At 45.7% G+C, this 12,457-nt stretch overlaps 1 protein-coding gene across 1 annotated transcript in view; it reads left to right on the top strand.

Annotated features, from left to right (window-relative positions):
* Positions 1 to 12,457, top strand: part of EFCAB6 (EF-hand calcium binding domain 6) — a gene marked incomplete at its 3' end in the record, with an annotated part of 172,103 nt that overhangs the window by 86,630 nt on the left and 73,016 nt on the right. Inside the window, 1 exon segment of the mRNA XM_082850474.1 lies at positions 4,796 to 5,007. Within this exon segment, the coding sequence (XP_082706600.1) occupies positions 4,796 to 5,007 (212 nt within the window).

The following is a 12,457-nucleotide window of genomic DNA, read 5'->3' as shown; positions in this document are numbered from 1 at the left end:
ACCAACACCCACCCATCCTGCAAAGAACTTATAACCTAGTAGATAAGACAAAGACGTGAACCCCTAATTGCCAGGGTTTGCGTGATACAGACTCGGGTGCTGGTTATATCCAGGTTCCCTGGGGGGCTGCTCGTTGCCCTCACGTGTATATGTAAACGGGACAAGGAGTGTGTCTATTTTTTTTTAATAAATTTATTCATTTTATTTATTTATTATTTTTGGCTGCGTTGGGTCTTCGTTGCTGCGCGCGGGCTTTCTCTAGTTGCAGAGAGCGGGGGCTACTCTTCATTGCGGCGCACGGGCTTCTCATTGCGGTGGCTTCTCTTGTTGCAAAGCACGGGCTCTAGGCGCGCGGGCTTCAGTAGTTGTGGCGCACGGGCTCTAGAGCGCAGGCTCAGTAGTTGAGGTGCACGGGCTTAATTGCTCTGCGGCATGTGGGATCTTCCCGGAGCAGAGATCAAACCTATGTCCCCTGCAATGGCAGGCAGATTCTTAACCACTGCGACACCAGGGAAGTCCCAAAGACTGTGTATTGATTGTTGAGTGGGAAGTACCGTCACTTTATTTCTTTTATTGAGCTCCTATTCATGAGAAATTCTTGAATCTCTCTGTCCATCAATAATGAAGAAACGATTTTGTATTAGTTGAAAATGCTATTAATCCTGCTGCTGCTGTTGTCTGCCCAGCGATTTTGTAGCCAGATGAGTCCATCTCAGCACAGTTAGGTTTACGGACAACAGCACAGTTGAGTAAGGCAGCCTCAACCTCATAGCCCAGGCCAAAGACCACGAACAGTCGAAGGAGATAATTCATTGTGACCAAACAAGGGGCGTCCCCTGTCCCTGACTATGGTGAGGAAAGCAGGCACAGAGACCCCCTGGGTGACCTGGGGACATGACCTGGGGACAGGTTCCTGTGGCCCTTGTGGGTTCACCTTCAACCTCACCCTCTAGACAGCGTCCGTGCAGGTTCAGGCGCATGTCTGTGAAGTCATATTCAGTATATTTAAAAAAAACAAGCAGGATCAAAGTCCCCACACAAATAGGGTCTCCTATACATATGCTTCTGCCGCTGCATTTTTCACTTCACAATCTGTCCTGGACACCTGACCTTGCAGGGTGATCCCAACACGCAGCTCTGGTCAGAGTGTCCCCTTTCTCTTAGGATGAGCCCGGGTCCTGCCTGGCTGGTCTGCAGCCCCTCTCTGGCCCCTCTCGACCCCCCTTCTCCTCCCGTCACACTCCGGCCAGCACCCAGCCTCCCCTTCCTGGCCTTGCACATCCTACTCCTTTGCCTGGATTGTCACTCCTCTCTCTGTGACCAGCTAACTCCTACCAAAGCGCTGGTCCTTCTTAAGTTCTTGGTCCTCCCTCCGGCCCTTCAGACCTGCTGGGAGGTCTGCTGCTGTCCACTCACCTTCCGGCATGCAATGTGGGGGACTTGTAATTCCATGAGACGTCAAGGCACGATAACACAACTGGCTACCACGGTGCGTGCCATGCAAATAGGTATTTGTTGAATGCATAAGAGAATTCACTTTACATGCCAGGCAGTGAACCTACACGGCCTCAGTTGTTTCAGTCCCCACAACTAGCCTATCAAGTAGGCGCTAGCGTTCGCATTTTATAGATGAAGAAACGGAGGGTCAGAGATGGGGAGAGACTTCCCCGAAGCCACATACCTAGTAAATGTCGTAGCCAGGAATTGAAATAATATCCTTTTCACTCCAACATGTATTGGCTCCAATAAAATTAGGAGTCTTCATGCTGGGAAGTCAAAGACTGAGATTCAGGGAATGAGTAAATGTTTTAAATTTGTGAAGATTATAAATATGGGTTTCCATGGCATCTAGATTGTCCCTGTAGTCCAGCAATTAGGGCTGCGTCAGAGCACTTCTCCCCGCCCCCCCCGCCCCCCCCCCCCCCCCCGCCTTTTGCTGCACTTATCACACTGACTTGCTGTCATTTGCTTACACATCTTTCTTCCCTACTGGCCTGAGAATCTTGATGTCAGGGGCCAGTTATCAGTACGTCCCTGTACCTAGCAGGGCGCTTGGTGCAACATAGGTACCCAGGAAATAGTTGCTGCATCGTTCATACCCAGCCTCACTCCACGGATGTTTCCTAAGCACTGCTCTCTGGACTGGAGCTGTCACGAGGAATGGATCAGAGCCCACGTTTACCTTTAGAGGTGGAGCAGACAGCACGTGAGTCTCCAGAGTGTCAGGTGGTGAAACGGGCTAGGAAGAAAAATAAAGCAGGGTGAGAGGCCGGAGACCCATCAGGGTGGTGCCCTTGTACAGAGGGGACAGGAAATGCCTCCCTGGAGAGGTGGCATTCGGGCAGAGACCAAAGGCCCAGCAGGTCTGGTGGAGAATCCCTGGAGTGCCAGAGGCAGGCTTGGCATGTTCCAACAGCAGCAAGTAGCTTCCGGCTCTCGGCTCGGAGGAGGCCAAGGTGCAACTTTCTTCAGTCCCGAATTGGGGTTCATCTGACACCAGCCGCCTCCACCATGCTGCCCAAGTTTGACCCCAAGAAGATCAAAGTCGTGTACCTGACAGAGTCGTGCACCCCCCCCCCCAAAAAAAACCCAGCAAGGGTGAGCGGGGAGGAGATGAGGGCAGAGGGGTAGGAGGCTGGGGCCACAGTCAGGATTGAGGATTGGACCCTGAGTGCCGTGGGTGGAGCAGAGGAGCGACGTGCACTGGGTTGAGCTGTGCAGGTATCACTGGCTGCTGTGAGAATAGGGGGCTGGGCGAGGGTGGGAGCCGGGAAGCCCAGGAGCCTTGGGTCCAGGTGGAGGCAGTGGAAGTGGGAGAAGTGAAGCTCTGAACCCATGGCTGTGTGGGCAGATTGGATGCGGGGTGTGAGGCAAAGGGAGGACCCGGGGACGCTCCCTAGGTTTGCGGTCTGAGCAACAGAAAGAAGACGCTGCCACTTCTTGAGCTGGAAGGACCCGGAGGACGAGCTGGGAAGGACCCGGAGGACGAGCGGGAAGGACCCGGAGGACGAGCTGGGAAGGACCCGGAGGACGAGCTGGAAGGACCCAGAGGACGAGCTGTGAAGGACCCGGAGGACGAGCGGGAAGGACCCGGAGGACGAGCGGGAAGGACGCGGAGGATGAGCTGTGAAGGACCCGGAGGACGAGCGGGAAGGACCCGGAGGACGAGCGGGAAGGACGCGGAGGATGAGCTGTGAGGGACCCGGAGGACGAGCGGGAAGGACCCGGAGGACGAGCTGTGAGGGACCCGGAGGACGAGCTGGAAGGACCCGGAGGATGAGCTGTGAAGGACCCGGAGGACGAGCTGGAAGGACCCGGAGGACGAGCGGGAAGGACATGGGGGACGAGCTGGGTCTCGCGTGGGCCAGGAGTTTGATTTCGGCCTTGCTTGTTTTGACATCCAAGGGGAGTCGCCTCACAGCCTTTGGAGACGGGGGTTTGGAGGTGTGCGAGGGCTTGGAGCTGTGGCGTGGAGGGAATCAGCAGCACAGAGATGGGCCCGCAGCCCCGGCCGGCTGTGCTCCTGGGGAAGAGGCCGCTGGACAGTGGCGTCTCTGAGAGGTAGGGGCAGCCCTTGAAGTCGGTTCCCACCGTATTTAGTGTAGTGATTGCATGTGTCAGTGCTGAGTAATTTTTGGTGAAAGAAGAAGTGAGTGAGTACAGATAGATCTTGCCACAAAATCCCAGAAGGTTTGAAGTGGACACTCGAGTCACGGCAGGGCTTGCCTTACATGACCTCTGTGGAGGGTCCTGGGACGTGAAGGTACAGGCGGGGCCTCCGAAGTACCCAGAGACATCCGCGGGTGGGACTGCCTCAGGGGCTGATGGCAACAGGGGTTCTGCGGCCACAGCAGCTGCAGCTCTCCTAGCCTGACACAGGAGCGTTGGCGGGGGCCGCAGGGTGTTGGCCCGGACAGACCTGCTTCAGATCCCGCTGCCGGGCACTTGCTGTCCGACCTCGGGCAGCAGTAATAGTAACAACATTTTAGAGCCCTTAGGAAACCTGTCAGTCACCTCCTAAGTGCTTCACCTCGTTAGCACATTCAATCCTCACAACCACCCCGGAGGCAGGGACTTTATACTCCTCCCGTTACACATGAGAAGCCTGGCAGGGTTAAGTCTCTTGCCCTTGGTCACTCTGCTAGTAGCCAGCAGAGCTGAGCTTTGAAACTAAGCAACCCGCCTCCAGTGTGTGCCCTGAGCTGTGCAGCCTGGCCTCGAGCACAAGTTCCCTGCAGGCCTCTGTTTCCCGATCTGTAAAATGGGAATCACCGCCCTCGTGCAGCACGACCTGCAGACAGAGGCAGATTTCAGGCGGGGCCTTCAGCACAGGCATCAAAACAGGGCCCAGCCTCTGGGCGGCAACTCAGGGTGAGATCAGCACAGCACTGGCTTTCCCGTGGACAGAAGTTGCCAGACATTATGAAAGTTGTATAAATACTTGAGGGCAAGATTTTTATATGTCCTGGAAAGCTCCAGCGTGCTCATTCTTACTTCTGGTACTAGAAGTACCGGTTCCAGAAGCCGAGGGAGCAGAAGGGAAAGAAACACCTTTCTTGTCCCTTTTCCTGAACTCTTTGCATTAAAAGAGGGTACCTGAGGACATAGTTCATCATTTCCCGGGGAGAGCAAATCATGGCAAGGATATTCCTGGAGCAGTGAAATCTCCAAAATGCCAAGTTGAAACACGGTTCCTTCCTCACTTTGGAGATGAGTCCACAGCGCGGGGGGCAGGGGTGGGGGGATGACGTCAGGTTCTGGGGGACAGGCTTTGACGCTGCGTTTTTGACTCTAGGACCCCTACGCGGCCTTCTTTAAGATGGACACGGACAGGGATGGCATCGTCACCATGCACGACCTTCATCACCTGAAGGACGAGGATTTCGAGCGATTCCTGGGCCTTCTTGGCTTGAGGCTCAGCGTCACGTTAAATTTCCACGAATTTCGAAATTTGTGTGAGAAGAGACGGTTCAGAATAGAAGACACCGCGCCTCAGAGACTCATTAGGTAGGAGAGCAGCATGCGTCAGCATTAACGCTGTGTCCACACACGGGTGCAGGTGATGGAGCTGCCCCCCAGGAGCTGTTTATTTTGTCTTTTCCTTAGTTCGAGAAAAATCACATTCAGAATTACACAGTGTAGAAAGACTAGAAAATGCAGATACAGGTTAGAAGATACACCTGATCTAAGCACCTGTGAGCGTCATTTTTGTATTTCAAAGTGTATCATCCTGGTCTTGTTGCTTTGCACATAAATATATACATATCTGTTTTTCTTTTTATGAGCCTTGGGTCAGATATATACACGTGTTGCTCAGCCTTCCAAGACATTTGGGGACACCGTATGCAGAGGGAGGTGCGGTGCTTGTCAGGAGAACACGTGGACTTCCTCCAGGCCTGAGACGTTAACCTGGGCAGTAGGTATGAACTGGGGAAGCACAGAACACCTTATGGTAACTGATGGATACTGTCATTTCGGTCTTTTTTCTATGTGAATAAATACACACATATACTTGTATAGTTTTCTTTTTATAAATTTGGGCTCAGCCGTGCCAGCTGCTTTGGGAGGTGCGAGGACCCCTTCCAGCCCTTTCCTAGTCAATGCTCCCCACCAGACCCCCGGCCACCCAATGCTGGCCTCACTCACGGCAGGAAAATCTCTGCGTCCAGCTGAGCTGTGACTCCATTTGTCTCCTTGGCTTCTCTCAGTAAGAGCATCTGCTCCTTGAAGCGGTAGTGGGTTCCCATCTTGCCGGGACGTGTCACAGTCTGCTCTCCAGTGAGATCTGTTGACAGGCATGAATGAAGTAGCCATTCAGCCACTCCTTTACCAATTATTATAAGTACACTATTAATATTTTTTTGAAACGTTACCATCCACTGCATTTGCTGCTACAGTGATACAACACAGTAGTGGCATTCACTGGGTCCTTCTGCCCTTGACGTACTCCCAGCCCCCAGGGGCTATAGGCAAGTGCCCCTTCCACCCGGCAAGGGCAACCCCTGGAAGGGGGAACCCCCAGAAGCCCCTGTCACTGAGCCGGACTTTGGGGCACTTGGCTAGGCTGCAGAGGCCCTCTGATCTTGCACTTTAATTTTTCCCTCTGAATTTGCTGGTTTTATTTTGTCTCTACTTAAAAAGCCAGTGAGAAAGAAAACGACTGTAGTCTCTTTCTAAGTGAAACGATCATGTCACACGTGAGTTGAACACCTGCTTCCAATTGCTCCATTTATGAGGAGCTTTAATATGAGACTTGATTGCTTAATGTTAGAACAAAGCACAAAAATATCCTTCAGAAAGAACTTTCTGGAGAATGTATGCAGAATGGATATGGAAAATTTCAACCACAAAGCGCAATCTTCCCATCCAAATGATTCCACCTTCTTAGCTGTATTATTTGTTCATTCATCACACATTTACTGAGGGTCTGCTGTGTGCTCAGCGTCGCCCCAGGACTCAGAGGTACAAAGATGGATGAGATGAACACTCCCTTTGAGGGGCTCGGGGCTGAACTGCGACACGTACAAAAATAAAGAAATAGAAGGATGTCTGAAGTGCCACAGGGAGGCAAGAGGCTAAGCCTGCTTGAGGTGCACAGAAAAAGCAGGACATTTCAGTTGGGTCTTGAGGTGTGAGTAGGAGTTCGTCTGGTGCAGGTTACCAGACCGTGGTTCAAGGCCAGGGAACAGCATTTGCAAAACCACAGAGGTGGGAGTGTGGAGCACATTGAGGGAATGGGGAGAGGATGCGTATTCAGAAGTGGCATGCACAGTGGGAGAGGAGGCCTCGAGATGCAGGAGGGCCAGATGTGACGGGGCTCGAGTGCCAGGCTTGGTCAGTAGGCAGGAGAGGATTTTATGCTGTGGAGTGTGTGGGTCACATTGTGCCGTAGAAACATCCTTCAGCAGCCCCAGAGTAGAGGATGGATGTAGAGGAAGCAGTGGGCTCCAGGGAGACCCAGCTTGGGCTCCAAGGGTCTGGTGGAGAGCGAGCTTTGAGACCCCAACCAAGGCACTGCTTTAGAAAGCCAAGCCTTCCCATGGCCGGACCCCATACCTGTGTTTCATGAAGGTATATCTTTCCATACCCCACAGCCCTTTAAGGAGGCATCACCTCCTGCCTTTGCAGTTGAAGGAATTGGGGCCTAGAGAAAAGTTAGTGACTTGTCCAAAAGGACCCAGGTGATGGGCGGTGGACAGAGATTGGAACCCAGGATGCCTCTGGGGAGGGGCCACTTCCTCTGCCTGGAGAGCTCAGCCTCTTTCACCCTCCCCAGCCTCACTCTCCACCAGCCAAACCTAGATGCCTTGCCTTATTGGAAGCCATCCTGCCCTCTCAGTGGGGCCCCTCTGCCTTCCGGGCCTTCACTTTCCACCTGCATCATCAAAATGCACTACTTCTGAAAACTTTGAAGGTTCATAATTTTGTCAAAGAGAGGAAGACCATTTCGTTTGCTTCATAACTGCACATCATTTTTAAATGTGTAAATACCAGTTAGAGTGATTGGTCCAATGACCTGTTTCATTTACACCATCTGTTCCCTCCCAATCTTTTCCCTTGTTTAAAACACACGGGCCTTGTCCATTTATCTACTGACAACCCACATCAAGTACATTTTGGTACATGTACATCATCAGAGATGAAAGAATACTGTCAAGTGTCCTTTTAGCAGAATTAGATGGTCAGCTTCTTGTCACAAAATATTGTACGATGCAGTCGTTCCTGATGAATGACTAACTAAAGGAAAATAACAAATTTCCTTGTTGTTCTTAGACACGTATCATTTACTCAGTCATCAAGAGATTTGGCTTATATGATCAAGTTCACCATCATCTTCTGGTTCATCTAATAATTGCGAAACATTTCCTGATCTCAGTTTTCTTCCCTTTGCCACTTGTGCATGAAATAAGAATTCTCAATCAACTACATTCAGTGAAAGCTAACATAAGACGACAAGGATGGTGTCACTGTCTTCTTTTTACCTTCTTGAAAGATGCTGTTACACTTTGAGCAGTGCAATCAGAAAACCGAAGGATGATGTAATAGTGGTGATTCATTGCAATATTGTATCATCCTGCTAGGAGATGCCATCATTTTTTGTTTTCTTCTTATTATTTAGTCTCCTTTTTTTTAGCATAGCTGGAAATAATTAATGAGCAATGATTGACTATTTCTTGGAATAATGAAATAGATCTAGTATGATTAAATCAAGATCACTAAGATCCCATGATCTATCATATTCTAAGAGGTTTCAGTGGACCCACATGGTAATTGCAAGATAGGAGTTTTATTTCATAAAGAAAATAAATACATTGTTTGTTCTTTTTTGGAAGACCTCTAAGAAAGAATAAAAGTCATGAATGCCACTCTTCTATTTTCTCGATCATACAGAATCACTATTTCTTCTTTAAATATTTGATAAAATTCACCAGTGAAATCATCAGGTCCTGGAGTTTCCTTTGTCAGAAGAATTTTAACCACAAATCTAATTACTTTAATAGTTATAGGATCATTCAGCGTTTCTATTGCTTCTTGACCGAGTTTTAGTAATTTTTGTCTTTTAAACTATTGGTCCGTTTCATCTAAGTTGTTAAATTCATAAAAATGAAGTTGTTCATAGTATTCCCTTACTATTCTTTTAATATCTGTGGGGTCTTTAGTGATGTCCCTTTTTTCATTTCTTATATTGGTAGTTGATGTCTTCTCTCGTTTGTTCTTGATTCATTTAGCTGAAGGTTCATCAATTTTATTGATATTTTCAAAGAACCAGCTTTATGTTTCATTTCTTTTTCTCTATTGTTTTTCTGTTTTGATTTCATTGATTTCTATTCTTTACTATTTTCTCCTTTCTTCTTGCTTTAAGTATACAGTTGATCCTTGAACAACATAGGGGTTAGGGACGCCAACCCCCTGCACAGTCAAAAATCTGTGTATAGCTTTTGACTCCCCCTAAACTTAACTACTAACAGCTTACTGTTGACTGGAAGCTTACCAATAACATAAAGTCAATCAACACATAGTTTGTATGTTATATGTATTACATACTGTATTCTTACAATAAAGCAAGCTAGAGAAAAGAAAATGTTATTAAGAAAGTCATAAGAAACTTACATACACTACCAAATGTAAAATAGATAAGTAGTGGGAAGCAGCCACATAGCACAGGGAGATCAGCTCAGTGCTTTGTGACCACCTAGAGGGGTGGGATAGGGAGGGTGAGAGGGAGACGCAAGAGGGAGGGGATATGGGGATATATGTATATGTATAGCTGATTCACTTTGTTATAAAGCAGAAACTAACACACCATTGTAAAGCAATTATACTCCAATAAAGATGTTTAAAAAAAGGTCATAAGAGAGAGAAAATACATTTATAGTACTGTATTTATCAATACTGTAAGTTTACATTGTCTTTTACAAGATAAATCATCTGTCTGTCAGTACCCATATCAATATTGTCTCATATGGTACAAAACACTGCAGGCGTCATACATTTTGGTGTGTAACTCTGGACATCAAAACTGGAAAGATAATGTGAAAAAGAAATTCATATTTGTTTAGAGGTATAACGATGCATGCATTGTTAACAAAGAAGCAGCAGTATTATTGCTTTATGGGGGTGTGGTGTAATCGATATAATTGCTTCATGGTAGCCTAGCCTATACAGTAAAGAATGAATCATAAAATTTTTATAGCATACAGTATTCCAATCATATTCATAATATAGTATTGGAATCGTTACTCTAAAAAAAACCCATTTGCCTGTGATGATAGGCTGATACACAATTTCTCCAATACGAGAGAGAGAGAGAGAGAAGCACACTGTACGGTAATATAATTCTTTGAAAGCAAAGTTGTAAAACAGGAAGAAAACTAACATATTAATTTTATATTAAATATCACTCACCTTATGCCTATGTAAGGATACACTAGTATCTACGTATATTATATTTTATACATTCATGACATAACTTTTTCTTAATTTTTTTCAATATTTCTAGGCTATGTGGTTAATCTGTGAATTTTTTTCAAATTGTCACAAATCTACAAAAAATTTTCCAATATATTTATTGAAAAAAATCAGCATATAAGTGGGCTCGTGCAGTCCAAACCTGTGTTGTGCAAGGATCAACTGTAGTTTGCCCTCCTTTTATATTTTCTTAAGCTGAAAACTCAGATTTTTTATTTGAATTCTTTCTTTTCTATATGAGCCCTTAATGCTATCAGGTTCCTTGTAGGCACTGATTTAGCTGCATTTCACAAATTTGGATATGTTATAGTGTTTGTTTTCATTCAGTTCAAAATATTTTCTAATTTCCCTTTAGACTGTTTCTTGAAACCTTGGATTATTTAGAAGTATGTTTTTTTTTTCAAAATATTTCCATGGTTTCCAACTATCTTTCTGTTATTGATTTCTAGTTTAATTCTGTTCAGTTTAGATAACATACTTTGTATGATTTTAATTCTTTTAAATTTGGTAAGGTTCATTTCATGACCCTAGAAATCATCTGTCTTGGTGAACATTCCATGTATCTTGAAAAGAATGTATATTGGCCTGTTGTTGGGTGGAGGGTTCTATAAATGTCAATAAGATCAAGTTGGTTATAGTGTTTAGGTTCTCGCTTATTTTCTATTCTATCAATTACTGAGAGAGGAGTGTTGACGTCACCAACAATAATTTTGCATCTGTCTATTTCTCCTTCCATTTTTATCAATTTATGCTTCATGTGTTTTGAAACTCTGAGAAAAAGTATATTTGTATTTACCATTTCTGCTTCTCTTCTTTTATTTCTCAAGCTCAAAAGTGTCTCTCTCTGCTGTCATTTTCCTTCCCCTGAAGAACTCCTTTTAGCATGTCTGCTGGAGACAAGTTATCATAGTTTTCCTTTATTGAGCATATCTTCATTGCTCCTTCATTCCTAACAGTTTTTTTTTTCTGGATATAGAATTATGGGTAGACAATTCTTTTGTTATAACACTTTAAAAATGTTGTTCCATTGTCTTCTGGCCTCCACAGTTTGTGAGGAGGAATCTACAGTCATTCAAGTGGTTTTCTCTCTGTAATGTGTCATTTGTCTCAGGTCGCTTTCAAGAGTTTTTCTTTAGCTTTGGTTTTCAGTAGTTTTAGTATGATGTGTTTGAGCATGATTTTCTTTGAGTTTATCTTTTTTGAGGTTTGCTGAACTTCCTGAATCTGTAAATTTGTTTTTCCATCAAATTTGGGCAGGTTTCAGCGATTATTTCCTGAAGTTTAAAATTTTTTTCTGTACCAATCTTTTTCTCTTCTCCTTTCAGTACTCCAGTGACATGGGTGTTAGACCTTTTGTTTTTGTATCACAGGTCTCCCTATCATAGTCCTTGGAGATATATTCTTTCTTTTTCCTCTGTTGATCAGATTAGATTATTTCTAATCATCTATTTTCAAGTTCACTGACTCACTCCTCTGTCATCTCCATTCTGTCCTTGAGCCAATCCAGTGAAAATTTTATTTCAGTTGTTGTTTTTTCCAGTTCTAAAGTTTCCGCTTGGTTCTTTTTTTTTTGACTGCAATTTCTTTGCTCAGAACTGGTCTTTCCATTTATTTTAAGAATGTGTACTCTTACTTCATGGTTATAATAACTGCTTTAAAATATGATAATTTCAACATCTGGGTCATCTTGGAGTTGGTGCTTGCTGTCTTTTATCTTGAAAATTGTTGGGATTTTCCTGGTCCTCTGTATATTGAGTAATTTTGGACTGTGTCATGGACATTTTTAATGTTGTGTTGTGACACTCTGGTCCTGTTAACATCCTTGGTAATGCGTTGACTGATTGATCTTTTTTAGGCAGGCAATCAGTCCATTTAGTTTCAGAGTGTAAGTTCTGACCTGCCTTCTGTGGTTTCAACATCGGTTCAGTTTTCAAAGCCATTGTAGCTCTATCAGCTGAGCCCCATGAGTGCAGCACACAGGAGACAGTCTTAACTACACTGTAGTAAAGTTCTCAAAGCTTTCACTGTGCTGCTCTGGGTTAATTTCACACATGTGCACATCACAGGTGAACCTGGAACTTCCTTCATTCATTTGGGCGTCCCTTTTTCTAGCCCTCTCTATGATTTCTCCCCACACTCTCCAGCACTCAGGGACCCCTTTTTTGTTCTTCTGGTTGGACAATCTTAGGTTTTAGCCATTCTGTGCTACTGAGTGCTTCTCTTGACTGGGTCCCCCTCCAGGCCAACATGGTGAGATGAAAACGAGAAAGAGAAAGTGATGTGGATTCCTCCAATCCTCCTTGAGCACAGGGACGCCTTGTACCGTCTCCTCTGGTTGGAGAGAAGAATTTCCGTTGTGGGCACCTACTTGGCCAATACTATTGCTGACACCACCATAGAAGTGCACTTTTGTAACTGGGCTTGCCCCAGATCAGGAATGAGACAGTAAAAAGAGACAAGAAAGGGGGGACTCCCCCATGCTCTTTGT

The sequence above is a fragment of the Leucopleurus acutus genome, assembly GCF_964270905.1.
Source record: "Leucopleurus acutus genome assembly, chromosome: 11".
Classification (NCBI taxonomy): Eukaryota; Metazoa; Chordata; class Mammalia; order Artiodactyla; family Delphinidae; genus Leucopleurus; species Leucopleurus acutus.
The sequence above is the reverse complement of the archived record's forward strand: the minus strand, read 5'-3'. Positions and strand labels throughout refer to the sequence as shown.